Raw genomic sequence first — 20,224 nt, 5'->3', positions numbered from 1 at the left:
TTTGCCTGGGAGGGAAGGTGAAATGCCCCGCGTAGCAGCTGCTACGAGCGGTGTTTCACTTTCCCTCCCAGGCAAAAAGATCCGGCCCCATCATCCCAGAATGCCGGCATCTTTTTGCCTGGGAGGGAAGGTGAAATGCCCCTCGTAGCAGCTGCTCCGCTTCTCAGCTGGGAAGCGGAGCTGGCAATGGCGGACGGCGCGCGCGAGCGCGGGGATACCCCAGCTCTGCTTCCCAGCTGAGAAGCGGAGCTAGGGTGTCCGCAAGCGCGCGCGCGCTTTCGGGACACCCCCATCTCTGCTTCTCAGCTGGGAAGCGGAGCTGGCAATGGCAGACGGCGCGCGCGAGCACGGGGATACCCCAGCTCTGCTTCCCAGCTGAGAAGCGGAGCTAGGGTGTCCGCAAGCGTGCGCGCGCTTCGGGACACCCCCCCGCTCCGCTTCTCAGCTGGGAAGCGGAGCTGGCAATGGCGGGCGAAGGGCGGGTGGCGGTGGAAGTAAAAACACCATCTGCGCATGCGCAGATGGTGTTTTTACTTCCGCACCGCTACTTCGCGAAAAATCGATCATCGCGAGGGGTCCTGGAACGGAACCCTCGCGATGATCGAGGGATCACTGTAATACAGTCTGAAAAGAACCAATGCCTACAAAGCCAAACTCGAGAAGGCAGCAATAGACAGCAAATGCTGCCTCTTCAAAGAAGCTCAAGAAACCAGATCAAACCAGTCAGGCAGATACTGTGGGTTTATTTGCCTCACTATGGGAGTGAGGAAAATAACCAGGCATTATACTACGCAAGGCCTTTTCAAACTTCTCCCTGTATGATTTAGAATGTTTAATTTCCTTGAGAATTGAATTGAGTTAGCAAAATAAGCCTACTGTATTTAATTGCCAGCAAAAATCAGGTTCTTAAAGCAGGAGGATGGATTTCTTTTTCTTGGATAGGTGTGGGTGGGTTCAATGCTAGCCACTGTATATATGGATAACGTTGGGTTTTAAAGCTAGCCTTCAAAAGAAGATCATGTTTTTGCATGTTTTTTGTAACATTCAAAACAACACAAGAGCCTATTTATTGTTCATTAACCTTTGCTTTGAAATGTATTTCAGGACAAGACCCGAGTTGTATCTCCTATAATTGATGTCATTAACATGGACAATTTCCAGTACGTGGGGGCCTCAGCTGATTTAAAAGGCGGTAAGTATTAATATGAAGTCTTTCCGGGATCTCCAGGTTTGTCACAATAATCCAGATACTAGCCTGAGAAATGTTTACCTCCGGAACCGCCTGCTACCACACGAATCCCAGCGACCGACAAGGTCCCACAGAGTTGGCCTTCTCCGGGTCCCATCGACTATTGGCGGGCCCCAGGGGAAGAGCCTTCTCTGTGGCGGCCCCGGCCCTCTGGAACCAACTCCCCCCGGAGGTTAGAACTGCCCCCACCCTCCCTGTCTTTCGTAAACTACTCAAGACTACCCAGGCATGGGGGGGGGGGGGTTGAGATATTCCTTCCCCCCAGGCCATTACAAGTTATGCATGTTTGGTTTTATAATAAGGGTTTTTAGTTGTTTTTATTATTGGATTGTTACATGCTGTTTTTATCATTGTTGTTAGCCGCCCCGAGTCTACGGAGAGGGGTGGCATACAAATCCAATAAATAATAATAATAATAATAATAATAATAATAATAATAATAATAATAATAATTATTATTATTATTATTATTATTATTATTATTATTATTATTATTATTATTATTACCTTTTTAACTTTGTGTAAATAAATGGAGTAAAATGCTTCCAGTCTTTAGAACAATGTTCATGGTTTTTGTCAACGTCCAACAGAAATCCATACAGGAGAGCAAAGCTTTTCCTGCTAAAAGGCCTAGATCTAAGAGACGGAAAACATTTCTGCCTAAAATCTTGAAGAGATGCTGCAGAAAATACATGCAAATATCCTGCAGAACAGAACAGCGTTCTGTGTTTTTATAGTTCCATGGGCTCAGAGGTGGCAACTGTCAGTTTTGAACCTCTGAGGTTTGTGTCTCAGCTTTGTCAAGGAGACTTGGGAAATTGAAATAAAAGACATGTTTTCCTTTTCCTGCTTTCTAAAACATTTCTATATATTCTAGGAAAATGATAATAAAATGTTACGGTAATGATTTAATAGCTGAACAGCTGCTGTAAGACATGTAATAATAAAATGAGGATGAAATGGGTCAGTAAGGTTTTTTAACTTATCACTTTAAGAGGTTGCATGTATGAGACCCTGTCAGCGTGTTCTCTCTTTCCATGTGTGCTTCAGTGCTATAGTTGATGATTGATTGCTTGACTTTGCCTAGTACATGTATGTATATATTCCTTGTAGATAAACCACTATTTGAAAAACAGACCTCTGCTTACTGTATTTTGCTCCTGGGTTGTCTCAAAATATTCACACTGTGTGCGCTCTGATTTAAAAAAAAAATCTCCTAAGTGATGTATTTATTCAATACAGTAGAACCTCTGGTCATGAATGACCAAATTGGGTTCCGACCAAAAAATTCACAAATTTTTTGAATCTGGTAATGAACATATACTGACAGGTGGCAATCAAACATGGCTGCGGCCAATTTCTCCTTCTGTGCCCCTTTTTGTTGCAAGCGCCAAACAATAGCGACCTCGTGTGGTCACTGTTAAAAAAACCCATTAATTTTGGTTAGGTTTGAGTCACGATCAAGTTGGGTTGCGACCAAAATTATGGAACGAAGTATGGTCGCCACCAGAGGTTTCTACTGTAAATGAATTTATATTCAAGACTTGCAAATCTATCCATAAAGGAGAAATACAACTACAGTGATCCCTCGATTTTCGCGGGTTCAAACTTCGCGAAACGGCTATACCACGGTTTTTCAAAAAATATTAATTAAAAAAATACTCCACAGGTTTTTTTTCTATACCACGGTTTTTCCCACTCGATGACGTCATACGTCATCACCAAGAGTCACTTCTCTCTCTCTTTCTCTTTCTTTCCTGTCATTCTCTGCTTCAATCATTTTCTCATTTCTCTTTTTTTCTCCCTTTTTCTATCATTTTTTCTCTCTCTCTACTTTCCACTCTCCCCCCTTGCTCTCTCTCTCTTTCTCCCTCTCTCTCTCCCTCTCTGTGAGGACGCCTGCCCCACCTCTCCTGCAGCCCCCTCGCTGATAGCTGGGACGAAAGCGCTCTCAGCTAAGGGACTGTGAGAGGGGCGAGGTAGGCATTCTCAAAGCGCTCAGAGCAGCTACCGGCCGAATGAGGAGGATGAGAAGCCGTAGCCGCCAGCGCTGCTGCAGGAGGACCCGTGTCCCAAGAAAGCTGGTGAGAGGGGTGGATCGGGCAGGCGGGCGGTAGCGGCGAGGGGGCCGGAGGCGCTGGGGGGGCGGGGGCAGCCGACATTCAAAACAATCTTTGCCAGCCTCCGCGTTTTCGTCGCTCCCCACACCCAACTACAAGCCCGGCTCCTTGCGCTGCCTTGAAAAAGGGTGCGTGGGGGTAGTTTTTGGCTGTCCATAGCCAAAAATGGTGTTTTTACTTCCGCACCGCTATTTTGCGGAAATTCGACTTTCGCGGGCGGTCTTGGAACGCAACCCCCGCGAAAATCGAGGGAACACTGTATATCCAGATTGGAATGAAATTCAATTTGAATCAGCTCAGCAAATGATTGAGTTATTTATTCTCGGGTTAGAATCCATTCACTTTGGGTAGCGCACTAAGCTGACCTCAAGAAAACTAATCAGGATCAGATCTGATTAACATTTGGAATGGGGAAAACTACCAGGACTGTTTTAGAGCTATCGGCTTAAACCAGTGACTCTCAACTTTAAATATTTGAAGATGTGTGATCTTCAACTCCCAGAATTCCCCAACCTGGATGGGTGGCTGGAGGATTCTGGGAATTGAAGTGCAAATAACTTCAAGCAGTCAAATGTTGAGAAACCCTGGGCTAAACTGAGAAGTTCAGAGAACATCAGAGAAGATAGTTAATATCAAATCACGTCCGCCTCTGCTGAGAAAGGTACGTCATTGTGTCTTTGAAGTCACCAAAAGTCAAGCTTATCTTGCAGAATGTTAATTGCTTCGTTTAAGTAGATGAAAAGGAGAAAATAGTTTGGGAATTCCAGCACATTGTTTATTAATTTCAAGTCTCTTGATCATGGGTACTCAAAATATATTGAGCTTGAACATTTTGGAATAGTTGCTTTAAAACCAAAGTGGGTTGCTTGGGCGTTTTTTGATCTTTAAATATCCCTGTTTGAACTCTGAGGTGGCTGTTTTGAATTTGATTCAGAGCCATTCTGAATTCAAATCACTCCTGGCATTGTTGGAATATCCTGTTTTGAAATCAAAACCACTGTTTCAAATTCAGAATATTTTGTACCTTCCCATCTCCCTGACACTTTCATCAACTGCTGCAGGATAATATAATCAGAGGCATCTACAGAAAGCCAAGTTTGCATCACGATGATATATGTCATGATGCAAATTCCAATGTATCTCAACGTTTGATGCAAGTACAGAAATTGGATTTTTATGTATATATATTTTGATGGATTCTTTGCCATTTATCTCTCTGTTCTATTGACATCTGTACTGGTGCAAAGTAGATATATAGCCAATTCCCTGACAATTTAAATAAGTCCACAATTCTGCATCCCGTCTAATGTGAGAAAACAACTGTGTTTATGACTCCATGTAATCTATCTTTATAAACATGTTTTGCTAAAATCTAGCATAATGTGCAGGGCTAAATAAATATACTTTATCTTCAACTCCTTGCAGGGAATCAATTGCAATATAATATATTTAGCAATGGTGAAATAGTCAATGTTATAGTATTGAGCATCTAAAAAAAACGATATAAGAAAGAGCACTCAGCATTGATTCTTGATTTCAGGTTTTCATTTTTGTCCTTTGTGTGAAGGATTTGTCCTTCATTTCTTTTGTAAAATGAATTAGGAAAGCCTAGACGTGAATTTTGTTGAATTCAAAGTGAAAAGCAAAGAGAGAAAATCTGGAGCCCTAATAATAGTGAAAGGCATTTCTGTTGTAGCTAAGATTAAGAACACATTTGTATTCTTGACATCATCAATCACCTCCTGGGTACTGTGTTTCATGTTGAAATACTGTATGGCGTCTGTTGCTCTGAATAAGCAGGAAGAGGGAGAATGTGATCCCGCTATATAGAGCGCTGGTGAGACCACATTTGGAATACTGTGTTCAGTTCTGGAGACCTCACCTACAAAAAGATATTGACAAAATTGAATGGGTCCAAAGACGGGCTACAAGAATGGTGGAAGGTCTTAAGCATAAAACATATCAGGAAAGACTTAATGAACTCAATCTGCATAATCTGGAGGACAGAAGGAAAACGGGGGACATGATCGAAACATTTAAATATATTACAGGGTTAAATAAAGTTCAGGATGAAAGTGTTTTTAATAGGAAAGTAAACACAAGAACAAGGGGGCATAATCTGAAGTTAGCTGGGGGAAAGATCAGAAGTAACATGAGAAAATATTATTTTACTGAAAGAGTAGTAGATCCTTGGAACAAACTTCCAGCAGACGTGGTTGGTAAATCCACAGTACCTGAATTTAAACATGTCTGGGATAAACATATATCCATCCTAAGATAAAATACAGGAAATAGTATAAGGGCAGACTAGATGGACCATGAGGTCTTTTTCTGCCGTCAGTCTTCTATGTTTCTAATATTTGATGATCATGGCACTCTACTTTGACATGCTATAGCAGATAGAATTCCTTGAGTGTAAAAGTTCTGCTCGCATATTGCCATTCTCAGCATAATTACACACTGTAAGTGATTATGCAATTTGGGATCCCTTGTATGTTCGCAGCGCATCGGAAGTGTGTGTTTTGCATGTGCGCCCCATCACATCGACCCTCTGTGCATGTGCAGGAACCTCTGCACATGCGCAGTGGGTTCTTTGCCAGCCGTGGCAACCAGAAAACCGGTTCAGGGGTGTGGACAGCCAACCATTGCTACTGGTTCGATGAGTGGGTGGAAATTTCCGCTACCAGTACGGGAGAACCGGTCTGAACTGACAGCAGTTCACCACTGAGTACAGATGGCAGTGATGTGATTTCAGTATGAAAAAAATAAAGTGACATCTGTAACCATGCAGGTTGTCTCAGTGCCCTGTCTGCTATGATCGTCTGACCAAACCGAGCTGATATGTTCATGTTATGTACTAGTTTCAGTAGTATCACAGATATTACAGGTTTTCCTGTGTTCTATTATTGATTCATGTTCCAAAAGAGCCCCCTAATGTTTACTGCAGTGTATATACATGTTGAGGTTTTAACTTTATTTTTATATTAACAGCACGAATCCCAGCGACCGATTAGGTCCAACAGAGTGGGCCTTCTCCGGGTCCCGTCAACTAAACAATGTCGGTTGGCGGGCCCCAGGGGAAGAGCCTTCTCTGTGGCGGCCCCGACTCTCTGGAACCAACTCCCCCCGGAGATTAGAACTGCCCCTACTCTCCCTGCCTTCCGTAAAGTTCTTAAAACCCACCTTTGTCGTCAGGCATGGGGGAACTGAAACATCTCCCCCGGGCACGTACAATTTATGTATGGTATGTTTGTGTGTGTGCTTGTTAGTATATCGGGGTTCTTTTTAAAACTTTTTTAAATATTTAAATTTATTTGAATCTATTTGGATTTGTACGATTTGTTTATGCCTGTTGTGAGCCGCCCCGAGTTCACGGAGAGGGGCGGCATACAAATCTAAATAATAAATAAATAAATAAAATAAATTTTAATTGCTTATTTGACCCCTGTGACAATCATTAAATGTTGTACCTCATGATTCTTGACAAATCTATATTTTCTTTTACGTACACTGAGAGCATATGCACCAAGACAAATTCCTTGTGTGTCCAATCATACTTGGCCAATAAAATAATTCTATTCTATTCTGTTTCATATAGTGGAATGTAATATTTCTGTTGTAAATGAAAACTTGGAAAGCTCAGCATGTTGCTCTCCTGCCCACCACAGTGTAATATAAAAACGAAGCATGTTTTTCAAATGACATGGCTATAATTTCCAATGGTGGAAATTGGATCTTTTTTTAAAAAAGAAATATTGTATTCTATTAGCATGGAAAAGTACTGCTGGTTGCCCGGAAGTCATATGTTCCTAAAATGCTAAGAATGCAACTAAACAGCTTTTGAAAAATTGTATGGAAATGTAGCACTTGTGACATCTTTGGAAAATTACATGCTGCAAGATGCTTAGCGTGATGAACATGGAAGATAGTTTTAATCTACCTTTTAGGAAGGGCTCTCAGCAGTTTACATTCTGATAAATTGTCAGAGGGGAAATCTGTTCATTAAATATAAAATTTATTTATTAAATTAATAAAAAAGAAAGGAATGAGAACAAAGGGGGGGGAGTACAAAATCGAAAGGGTATAGGAGAATAGTAAAGTTGTTGCATATTAATACATAAAAATTTACATCTCAATGTTATATTTCTTAAACTATATAAATATAAGTTGTCCTTGTCATTACCGTATATATCTTGGTGTTCTATATATAATTCGTGACATTTAGGTTCAAGTACACACACACACACACATATATATATATTAGTTAATAACAGAGTAAATAAGAGTGATTTATCAAAAAAAAAGATCAGAAAATAAAGGTATAATTAAGGACAGAGGGCGTTTTTATGGTCAACTGAAATAATTAGAGAAAGTTAGATTAGATTAGATTTATTGGATTTATATGCCGCCCCTCTCCACAAACTCGGGGCGGCTCACAACAAGGTAAAAACAATACATAATACCAAATCCAATACCCACCAATCCAATTACAATTTTAAGCTAAAAAATTCATAAAAAACAACCCCAGAATATTAAAAAACAAGCACACAATCAATCTAACACCAAGTTGAGATTTAAGTAGAAAAAGAAGGGGGTAATGAGTGGTGGGAAGGGTAAATCTGCATGTGACGCAGATTTTTTCAGGTGGTACAACATGGTATGGTAATAAAATAGGGGAAAACTGTTGTAGTAACAGGCTGAGTCTGAGTGGTACAGTAGTAGTACAGTAGTAGCAATATGAGCAGGAGGATGGTTAGCAGGAGGCTGTCCAATCGAGGCATTCCCCATTCCCCTTATTGTTATATTCCGATGTTGTTGATACCTAGAAAGTAGTTTCTGGCAGAGACAATTCTTGGAGAAGAGGAGTTTAAGCAACAGATGATTCTGTTCAGATGAGAAGATGTCAGTGGATTGCCATTCCTTCAAATCTACTCATATGGTATCTGCTGTGGGAGTGGAGAAGTTAAAATAACAATTTTGGAAATAGCAGCTGGAAGTAGAAGAATTGGCAGGGAAAACAAGAAGCAACAGATTTGAGCTTCTGACTTCTCCTGATCAGATCAGCTGATACCTGCTGCTTTCACACAGATTTTCTTTTGCGATTTCTTCCAAGCACAAAATAAGTCAAAACAGTTTTAAAGTATAGCAAAATACACAAAAATCAAACGGGATAAATATTCAGATTGCCTATTGACATTTCAAAATTGGGGAATCTGACTAGGGTTTATTGCAATCCAAATTAAATTGAAAAATATTGTGAAGAATATGTTTTCTTTGGTAATCTTGTAAAAGAGGATGGAAATTAGGAAATAAAAAGCTTTTTTTTAATAAGGCGGACATTATTTACTTTAATGTTTAAATTTTTTATTATTGTTGTTGTTGTTATTATTATTATTATTATTATTATTATTATTATTATTATTATTATTATTATTATTTGGATTTGTATGCCGCCCCTCTCCGCAGATTCGGGACGGCTAACAACAGTGGTAAAACAACATGAACAATCCAATTAATAAAAACAACTAAAAAACCCTTATTATAAAAAACCAAACATGCACACAAACATACCATGCATAACTTCTAGTAGCCTTGGGAGAAAGGATAACTTAACTCCCCCATGCCTGGCAACAAAGGTGGGTCTTAAGTAATTTGCGAAAGACAAGGAGGGTGTGGGCCGTTCTAATCTCTGGGGGGAGTTGGTTCCAGAGGGCTGGGGCTGCCACAGAGAAGGCTCTTCCCCTGGGGCCCGCCAAATGACATTGTTTGGTCGACGGGACCCGGAGAAGGCCAACCGCTGGGTGAGATCATCCAAGGACATGGGGTGAGGTATCATCAATATGCCGATGATACCCAGCTTTACATCTCCACCCCATGCCCAGTCAACGAAGCGGTGGAAATGATGTGCCGGTGCCTGGAGGCTGTTGGGGCCTGGATGGGTGTCAACAGACTCAAACTCAACCCGGATAAGACGGAGTGGCTGTGGGTTCTGCCTCCCAAGGACAATCCCATCTGTCCGTCCATCACCCTGGGGGGGGGGGAATTATTGACCCCCTCAGAGAGGGTCCGCAACTTGGGCGTCCTCCTCGATCCACAGCTCACATTAGAAAAACCATCTCTCAGCTGTGGCGAGGGGGGCGTTTGCCCAGGTTCGCCTGGTGCACCAGTTGCGGCCCTATCTGGACCGGGACTCATTGCTCACAGTCACTCATGCCCTCATCACCTCGAGGTTCGACTACTGTAATGCTCTCTACATGGGGCTACCTTTGAAAAGTGTTCGGAAACTTCAGATCGTGCAGAATGCAGCTGCGAGAGCAGTCATGGGCTTACCCAGGTATGCCCATGTTTCACCATCACTCCGCAGTCTGCATTGGCTGCCGATCAATTTCCGGTCACAATTCAAAGTGTTGGTTATGACCTTTAAAGCCCTTCATGGCACTGGACCAGAATATCTCTGAGACCGCCTACTGCCGCACGAATCCCAGCGACCAATTAGGTCCCACAGAGTGGGCCTTCTCCGGGTCCCGTCAACTAAACAATGTCGGTTGGCGGGCCCCAGGGGAAGAGCCTTCTCTGTGGCGGCACCGACTCTCTGGAACCAACTCCCCCCAGAGATTAGAACTGCCCCTACTCTCCCTGCCTTCCGTAAACTCCTTAAAACCCACCTCTGCCGTCAGGCATGGGGGAACTGAAACACCTCCCCCGGGCATGTTTAATTTATGCATGGTATGTTTGTGTGTGCGTCTGTTAGTTTATGGGGTTCTTTTAAATCTTGTATAAATTTTAAAGTTTTCTGATTATTTATGATTTGTTCTATTCTGTTGTGAGCCGCCCCGAGTCTTCGGAGAGGGGCGGGCATACAAATCTAAATAATAAATAAATAAATAAATAAATAATAAACTCTGTGGGACCTTATCGGCCGCTGGGATTCGTGCGGTAATTTTTCTACTTAAAAATTTGTCTTGGGATTTTCCTAATGTCATCTTAATTTCTATAACTACGGTATTTCTGAAAGTGTCTTATAACAATAAAAAGAAATTCGGGTAAATTGCGCCTGGAGTTAAGCATATCTGAATAGCTCCATATCTAAAATCCATAACTCAACAACAATACAGTATATCTAAGCACAAGATAAAGGTGATATTTATTAATATTCAGGCATGTTCATTGTGAAATTGTCCTTTTTCTCCTGTTTCTTTCTGCAATTTCTTAGGCTTTGATTGGAATCTGGTATTCAAGTGGGATTACATGACACCTGAGCAAAGAAGAGCACGGCAAGGAAACCCAGTTGCTTCCATAAAGTATGTTCCTGCCAACACCCTTCCCCTCACAAAACAATATTTTGTTGTTGTTGCTAAGTGCAATTTTGAGGTTACCATCTCCAAAGTAAGACTTGGCAGGCTATTGTTCAATTAAATTGATACCTCATAAAACACACAACCCAGTACAGTAGTACCTCTAGATACGAGCTGCTCTACATGCGAGTATTTCCAGATACGAGCTAGGAGGGGAGAGGCATTTCTGTTCTACTCCCGAGCTGAAATTTGGGATACGAGCCGAGCATCCACTAGGTGGCGCAAGAATCCTTGCCTTTGGTTAGAATCCTTGCTTTTGGTTATCTCGGAAGGGGGAAAAAAGTTATTTGTTCCAGAATACGAGTTGCCTCGAGATACAAGCTCCCTTATGGAACCAATTATGCTCATATACAGGGGTACTACTGTATTGCCAAATGCAAGTGATGTTTCAAAATACTGCACACCTGAAGATAGACATGACTAGTTTCTGCCATTTTCATATCTTATAACAAATGTATTGCTTTGACACTCCTTAATATTGCATTCTTACATGAAGCTAAGGCTGCAAATAATACATAGTGAAACACTACCTGCACTACCCAACTACAAGCAGTTGTACACATTGCCAAAAAGCAAGTAATAATGTTTTAACAGCATGTGTGGAATTGAAATCTATTTTGCGTGGGCTTTGGTTTATTGGCTTATGTTCTGGTTGTGCAACCACACCTGGAAAGTTAGAACAAATGACTCAAGGCTCTCAAATTAACATAGTGGCCAGATCAACAGATAGAGAGTTACTTGATCTCATATTAGTGTGCTGGGACCAAGAAAGTGCAACAAGAGATAAAAACATCTATATTTTTCTTCTGTTCATACTTTGATTATCATTAGTAATCAAACTTAGAGATAGGCTAAAATTTAATTTCTCCAGTATTATTAAATTATTATTAAAGGAATCATTTCTCTTCCCATGAAAGTATCAAAGTTGGTACTGCTGCAGAGTTCTGTTATGCATAATAACATTGCTTACACTAGCAGCAAATTTTATAATCTTATAAGATTCTGTGAAAGCATGACTGTTACAAGCTAGCAGAATATTTATTTTAAGTTGGATGGTGGTCATTGGGTGAACTTGCTGAAAATGCTAGTAAAATAATTCAAAGGTAACATTATTTGAGAATCAATTTATATCTTGCAAAATAACTATGGTTTGATATTATTGGATATTTTGTACAGCATTTCTGAAATTTCCTGTAACTAAAGAATTCTAAAGAATCCTAAAGAATTAAGACCTAGTTGACCATCTATAAATCTTGAGTTCATGAATGAGTGGTAGAGTTTTCCATAGGAGCAATGAGTATAGATGGTTAAAAAGGAATTGAATAGTTTTTAAATAAGGACAGAAAATACTCATTTGGAACCTTAAGATATAATGTGTGAATATATGATGCACATTGTCTACTCTTTACCTCTCCCTTCTTTTAGAACACCAATGATAGCTGGTGGACTCTTCGTGATGGACAAACTTTATTTTGAAGAGTTGGGAAAGTATGATATGATGATGGATGTATGGGGTGGAGAAAATCTAGGTATGATTTTTTTTACTTACAGCATTGTGTTTGAAGGCTAGCAAATCTAAGCCTCATTATTGTCAGTTTATGTCTTTAGATCTCTGCCTGGAATGGATTAAAGCAGCAGTTAATACTTTAAAGTAGGTTATTGGCAAATATTCAGCCACAACAGGGTTCAATTGTAAAATTAGACTTTTCTATTAAAAAAACCTAAGAAGTAGACAGTCAGGGAAATGTTTGAAGAAACAGCCACAGGATCTTTATCTTTTTAAAAGTCATAAAATAACTTGAAATGCTTTCTGTGCTAATTAAAAAATACTTTTCAAAGTGTTTCATTTATCAAAGTTATAAAGATATTCTATGCATTTTAAATACAGTGATACCTTGTCTTACGAACTTAATTGATTCCAGGAGGAGGCTCGTAAGGTGAAAAGTTCGTAAGACGAAACAATGTTTCCCATAGGAAACAATGGAAAACCGATTAATGCGTGCAAGCCCCCCCCCCCAATTGCAAAAACAGGTGCTCTGTTGGGCGCCGCCGCCCAGGCATTTCTCGGTGCTCTCCCAAACCCGAAAAATTCGGCAATTTGGGTTCGGGAGAATGCCAAGAAGCGGCGGCGCCCGGCTGTCACCTTCTGAAACAGCCAGGGGCTTCTCAGCGTTCTCCCGAACGCCAAACCTGGATGTTCGGCAAAAGTTCGGGTTTGGGTTCGGGAGAACGCCGAGAAGCGCCGCCGCCCGGCTGTCACCTTCCCAGAAGAGCTGTGGAGCTTTCGGCCGGTCGGGAGGCTCAAACGGAGGTGGGGAATCCCAATAGGGAATTCCAGGGGCGGAGCTTTCACATCACGAAGACATCCTTCCTGGAGTCCTCGTTTCGGCCAGCCAGGAAGGACATCTCCGTGATGTCAAAGCTCCGCCCCTGGAATTCCCTATTGGGATTCCCCACCTCCGTTTGAGCCTCCCGACCGGCTGAAAGTTCCACAGCTCTTCTGGGAAGGTGACAGCCGGGGGTGGCGGCGCTTCTCAGCACTCTCCCGAACCCAAACCCGAACTTTTGCCGAAGTTCCGGGTTCGGCGTTCAGAAGAACGCCGAGAAGCGCCCCGTCTGTTTCGGAAGGTGACAGCTGGGCAGCAGCGGCGGGTTCGTAAGGCAAAAAAAGTTCGTAAGAAGAGGCAAAAAAATTCCAAACCCCAGGTTCGTATCTCGAAAAGTTCGTATGACGAGGGGTTCATATCACGAGGAACTCCTGTACTTAAAAGTAGTGCATGCAGTTCATGGAAACAGTCATCATTGGGTATTTTCTTTAAACAAATTAAACTAATTTTGTATTATTAGTCTAGAAATTAATACTTTAAGAGCATTTGTGATTTTATATTTAATTATAAATCTCAACTTTATTTTCTCATTCTGACACCTGGATGGTCATATAAAAGCCAAGTAATTGTATGATGTCAATATAATTATGGTTACCTGCTAAACATTGGATTTTTAGCCACCATTTACCTATTTGAATTGCAAATACAAAAAACGACCCATTTTGGATAGAGAAATATAATAACTTCACAGTTTCATAAAGATGCTTAATGTTTCCATTAGAAGATGAACATGATTCTCTGTTCTTTTTTCTCAATTAAAAGAAGGTGATTTTTCACTTTATTGAAAAGATGTATTCTTGTTAGATGGGAAAGAAGGATGCATAGGAAGATGGGGAGAAAAGGAAAAAAACTATTCTGTGTATTGATTGTTTTCTGAATGCAGAGATTTCGTTCCGTGTGTGGCAATGCGGTGGGAGTCTTGAAATCATCCCTTGCAGCCGAGTTGGACATGTCTTCCGCAAGCAACATCCTTATACCTTTCCAGGGGGGAGTGGAACTGTTTTTGCAAGGTAAATTTAAGACTTAATAAAGATGGATGGATGGGATTCATTCATTCATTCATTCATTCATTCATTCATTCATTTTATATGGCCATCTCAGCAAGTGACTCTAGATAGCAAACAATCTTAAAATAAATTATAAACAAATTTCCATTAAAATACAAAAATTAACATGCACAACAGCTAGGAAGAATGTCACAATTAGTAGTTGTTAGCACATATAATCAAGAGATGGGGTCCTTCAACAAGCAATAAAACCAAGACCATAACCAAAGCAATACCAATCCGCAGAAATGTAAAATAAAAAACCAACACTTTTTTTTTGCAGATTATTGATCTACATTATAAAAATGCATATGGGACAGCAAAAGTTTGCATGTAGCTTTTGATTATAACTTATTTTAAAACTTCAGTGGTGTCATTACTTTGGAAACAAACTGTCAAAACAATGTAAAGATCTATAACAAATCCTATTATTATATTATGAATACCAATTACAGTGTTCCCCTTATTTTTGCGGGAGATGCATTCCGAGACTGCCTGTGAAAGTCGAATTTCCGCGAAGTAGAGATGCGGAAGTAAATACACCATTTTTGGCTATGGACAGTATCACAAGCCTTCCCATAACACTTTAAAACCCTAAATTACCATTTCCCATTCCCTTAAAAACCATTTACTCACCATTATTACTTGGTACTCACTATTGAATAAGACACAGTTATCCTGATATTTATAAACATAATTATTTATTAACAATAATTAATTTTTTTGTTATTTATTTGCAAAAATTATTAGTTTGGCGATGACGTATGACCGCAGTATAGAAAAAAACCCGCAAAGTATTTTTTAATTAATATTTTTTGAAAAACCGTGGTATAGGCTATTCGCGAAGTTCGAACCCACGAAAATCAAGGGAGCACTGTATAACAAAGGATTTGCTATAGATTAGGTCATTTCCAGATACACTTATTGTACACCATCCATGTGTTAATATAAACCTTGATGATCCAGCAAGATTCTTCCATTTTTTTTGTTGAAACAGAAAAAGAATCAGTGTGTCTCCAACATATAACCAAATTTTGTATCTGCCTTAATTATTAACTATTAGCCTCCTTACCAAATTGCTTAATAAGATGGCATTCGGCTATGGAAATCTGGGAGCTGACTTTCACAAACCTGGAAAGCATCCTGTTGAGAGAAGTCTTAGGATTTGGGGCTTGCTAAGTGGTAGGCACGATCAAAGGGAATCAACGAATTCAGAACTCTTCTGAATAGCCAGAAATGTGCTTGATATACTTTAAAAGGTAGAACCACATCAGGAAAAGTGGAATCCCTTCTAATCCCACTTCTTCCAGTAGTTTTGGAGCGACATGACGAAGCTTTGAGAAAAGACTATATAATCTGTTTTTTCATATGACCGATTATCCTGAGAGCCCAGATGTGCTGAAGGCATAAGGTAGCCTATGTCTTAAAAATGAGACTGTGCCCCTGTACAAGATAAATGAGTATTACTCCTATTTAGCCAGGGCTTTGGAATAAAGAACAATGTTACATGTACTCTGTCTAAGTGTAGGAGCTTTGTCTTTGGACTCATAGCCAGCAACGGAAAGGGGCGGCATACAAATCGAATAAATAATAATAATAATACAGGGATCCTTCATGCCGTTTTCCTTCCACAAAGACAAATCCTGAAGAAAGGAGCTGAAGAATACAAAGCCACCAAAATTTGTGCTTTTTGAGAGATAACTTATTCTGCATCATGGTGTCCTTAAAGTGGAAAGCTTTTCAATACCAAAAAGAGTAAACAAATACTACGGTACAAAATTAATACTGTGCTTTAAATTATTTCCAGAAATACACGCAGAGCCGCAGAAGTCTGGATGGATGAATACAAAAACTTCTATTATGCAGCAGTGCCTTCTGCCAGAAATGTACCTTATGGCAAGTAAGTCCAGTTATTTCTTTCAGCTATTTGAACCTATTGTCTGGAAACAGCAGAATGGAAATTAATGCTATTAAAATAAGCATACAACCTTATCTTTAATCTTCGCTTATGTCAGAAGAAGGCGAGATGGGTTTTGGAGGTTTTCTGCCCATTTTTGAATTTCTTCTGCTTGCTAATGGCTAGGATAGTTGGCATGATGGGAATTAAAATCTAAAAGTAACAGAGAATTATTTAGTTTGCCAGCTTCTTATTTAAATAATAAGTTGTCCATAAAAATGGCTTTTGGATTGGCGTAGATGCAATGAAAAGCTTTTTCTCTCTTTTTTTTGAAAAAATAAACTTTATTGGATTTTCATAAAAAGACAAACATAACATACATACATATAACAACTATTTGGGGTTACAGTCACCCCACTTGTTTTGAACTCTCACTAGTACAGAAAAAACACACTCTTAGTTTATAAGATTAATATAGTAAATCAGATATATATATATATATATAAAATTTGTTATTATATCCTTATTTCATATAAAATTAACCAAATAAAACTATTTTTAATATCCATACATACTTTCAACTCATCGAAATTTTGTTTTTTTCTCTTTTACTTAACCATATATACAATTTATTCCAAATCTCATAAAATTCTGATTCGTCCTGGTTATTTAACCGCCTTATCAGCATGTCCATTTCGGCACACTTTATAATTTTATTTATTACATCAAGCTTTTTCTCTCAATAGTATTCAAAGCCGACTGGAGTTGAGAAAGAAACTTAACTGCAAACCATTCAAATGGTACCTTGAAAATGTATATCCTGAATTAAGGTAAGTTTTTATGTCTGTATATAATATTATTTTTTACTGATGCCAGAATAATAAATGTAGTTTGAACCTTTTGTCTTCTGGGCCCTCGTTCCAATCACTTTTCCTTCTGACCTAATGTCTTCATAACCTCCAGCATGGTTAGGTGGTGGATGTCAGCCTAAGACAAGTTCTGGCTGCCCATTGCATATGTGCCGTAGAGCTGGCTGAGGAATTCTGAGAGTTGAAGTCCACAAGTCTTAAAGTTGCCAAGGTCGGAGACTGCTGCCATAGAGGGTTGCTCTTCAACAGCCAAATTAGTCAGTTGACATAGTCATATCTGGGGCTTGAAGTAAGGAAGCATTTCTGCATTGTTAGTCATCTCTTTTTACCGCATTGGCTCAATGGAAACCAAATAGTCTTGATTGTACAGCAGTGATAAGATGAGCCAGAGCAGATGATAGAAGTATTTGCATAACCATATGTATAACCTCAATCATTTCTCTATTTCCTAAATGTGGGAATTCCTGAAGAGGAAGTAATTTTCAGAGTGGGAATAAGAATGGATCCACACTATTGATAAAACAAATGGCATTGATGATCACGTGCAATTAGGTCTATTTTCATTCCTTCATTTTAATGAAGGTCATACATTTAACCCAATAAAGTACAATATAATTTTCTTACAGCTTAATAGGCAAGTACATTATGGCAGAATTAATTGTATGATAAAATAAGCAACCGAAATGGAGTCACCCATGTGTGATCTGGGTGGCTGTAAACATTTGTTTAATAAATAAATCATTTCTTTATCAACTGTGATTTTAAATCCATTGAGGTTTGAGGACCTACTGTCTTTGTAATTGTAGACTACAGTGTTCCCTCGATTTTCGCGGGTTCGAACTTCTCGAAAAGTCTATACCACAGTTTTTTCAAAAATATTAATTAAAAAATACTTTGCGGGTTTTCCTGCCCGATGACGTCATATGTCATCGCCAAACTTTCATCCCCCTTTAATAAATATTTTTTTAATAAAGTTTAATAAATAAACATGGTGAGTAATAATCTAAATGGTTGCTAAGGGAATGGAAAATTGTAATTTAGGGATTTAAAGTGTTAAGGGAAGGCTTGTGATACTGTCCATAGCCAAAAGTGGTGTATTTACTTCCGCATCTCTACTTCGCGGAAATTTGACTTTCACGGGCGATCTCAGAAACACATCCCCCGCAAAAATTGAGGGAACACTGTACTGTATATTGTCGCTTTCGAGGTCTTCTGGAGCTTAGAATAAAGTTTGGGGACTTGGTGAGAGAAAATGAAAATCGGAAAAAAACTGTACTGAATTGTGTAGCTGCACATCTAACATTGATCCAAAGTAGAATAAGTATTTAAAATTGCATTTTGGATAGAATGGACAAACTCCTCTCTTATTTCCCCCACCCACCCCTCAGGGTACCTGATCACCAGGATATAGCTTTTGGGGCTTTGCAGCAAGGAACCAATTGCCTTGACACATTAGGCCATTTTGCAGATGGCGTTGTCGGTGTTTATGAATGTCATAATGCTGGGGGAAATCAGGTAAGCATTATAATAACACATTTTCAAAAATCATCATCTTAAATAGGAGTGGAAAATTAACTAGGTTTCTAATTTTTTGTAACATCACCATCTGAACTTTGTTTTTATGACCATGGGCGCCTCAGTATCTACAACTTCAGGCCCAGGATCTAAATCTCTTCATTCAACACCATCCAGTGGCGGGTTGCTACCGGTACGTGCCACACCATAGCTCCGGAAGCTAAAATGGAGCTGCACACCCAGCTCCTGGTGACTGGTGGGTACACGCGCGCTTCTGAGCGAGATTTGGCTTCTGCGCATATGTAGGAAGCAAAATCCCGTGAGATTTCAGCAATTTTTTGTTTCTGCGCATGCAGTCACTGAAATCTCGCACGCGCATGTTCCCTCATGGGATTTTGCTTCCTGCGCATGCAAAGAAGCAAAATCTCACTCAGAAGTGTGCACACGCGCACACACCAGTCACCCAGAGCTGCGCACAGAGCATACTGGTAGCAGCGGTAAGTAGGAATCCCCGCCTGGCACCATCGTAATTTAGATTGGTTATGAATGAACAGTGACTAAGCATATTTCCCTCTCTCCCTCTCTCTCCTTCTCTCTCCCTCTCTCTCTCTCTCTTCCTCTCCCACTCTCTCTCTCTCCCCCTCTCCCTGTCTCCCTCCCCCCCTCTCTCTCTTCCTCTCCCTCTCTCTCCCTCTCTCTCTCCCTCTCTCTCTCTCCCCCTCTCCCTGTCTCTCTCTCTCTCTCCCTCTTTCTCTCTCTCTCCCCCTCTCCCTGTCTCCCTCCCACTCTCTCTCTCTCCCCCTCTCCCTGTCTCTCTCTCTCCCTCCCTCTCTCTCTCCCTCTCTCTCTCTCCCTCTCTCTCCCTCTCCCTCTCTCCCCCTCCCTCTCTCTCTCTCCCCCTCTCCCTGTCTCTCCCCCTCTCTTCCTCCCTCTCTCTCCCTCCCTCTCTCTCTCTCCCCCTCTCCCTGTCTCTCCCTCTCTTCCTCTCTCTCTCCCTCCCCCCCTCTCCCTCTCTCTCCCTGTCCCCCCCCTCTCTCTCTGTGTACACTGCTCAAAAAAATAAAGGGAACACTCAGATAACACATCCTAGATCTGAATGGATGAAATATTCTCATTGAATACTTTGTTCTGTCCAAAGTTGAATGTGCACAACAGCAGGTGAAATTGATTGTCAATCAGTGTTGCTTCCTAAGTTGACAGTTTCATTGCACAGATGTTTGATTGACTTGGAATTCTTTTGTGTTGTTTAAGTCTTCCCTTTATTTTTTTGAGCAGTGTAGTACATATACAAACACATACATACACACAGTTTATTAATATAAACCTTACAGCAAAGGTTTAATGTAAGGGATATGAAAAAATAGAAAGGTTAAAGCTAGAAGAAGAAACATAGAAGAGAAATGAAATAGGGAAAATTATTTTAGTTGACTTGCCCTTCTCAGTTGCATGGTTGATTTCTATTTAAGGATAGGTACAGTGACCTACTCTGGAGGAAGCCTCTGTTTCCCTTTATGAATTATTCTGAAGGGAAGTACAGCTCCTTTAAATCTATTAAATGAATTTTAATGTGGAGAAATGCAAAGGTTTTACATTTAGGCAAGAAAAGTCAAAGGTATAAATACAGATTAGGTGAGACCTGGCTCAAAAAACAGTAAAAAATGAAAGGATCAAGTCCAGTTTATTTTTTGGAGTGCCCGATTTAAATTGACTTGGAATAGTCTGGGTTTTTTGTGTGGAGGGATGAGGCAACATTATTGAAACCTACATTTCTGTTAAGTGAGTTTTT

At 40.2% G+C, this 20,224-nt stretch overlaps 1 protein-coding gene across 1 annotated transcript in view; it reads left to right on the top strand.

Moving 5' to 3' along the window:
* GALNT2 (polypeptide N-acetylgalactosaminyltransferase 2) overlaps positions 1–20,224 on the top strand; it is a 108,950-nt gene that overhangs the window by 83,009 nt on the left and 5,717 nt on the right. The window contains exons 8-14 of the mRNA XM_070733945.1: positions 1,105–1,192; positions 10,583–10,670; positions 12,150–12,253; positions 13,995–14,121; positions 15,965–16,057; positions 16,801–16,884; positions 18,312–18,438. Of these exons, the coding sequence (XP_070590046.1) occupies positions 1,105–1,192; positions 10,583–10,670; positions 12,150–12,253; positions 13,995–14,121; positions 15,965–16,057; positions 16,801–16,884; positions 18,312–18,438 (711 nt within the window). The remainder of the gene's footprint in view (positions 1–1,104; positions 1,193–10,582; positions 10,671–12,149; positions 12,254–13,994; positions 14,122–15,964; positions 16,058–16,800; positions 16,885–18,311; positions 18,439–20,224) is intronic.

The sequence above is a fragment of the Erythrolamprus reginae genome, chromosome 1, assembly GCF_031021105.1.
Source record: "Erythrolamprus reginae isolate rEryReg1 chromosome 1, rEryReg1.hap1, whole genome shotgun sequence".
Classification (NCBI taxonomy): Eukaryota; Metazoa; Chordata; class Lepidosauria; order Squamata; family Dipsadidae; genus Erythrolamprus; species Erythrolamprus reginae.
This window is presented reverse-complemented; position numbering and strand designations above follow the sequence as displayed.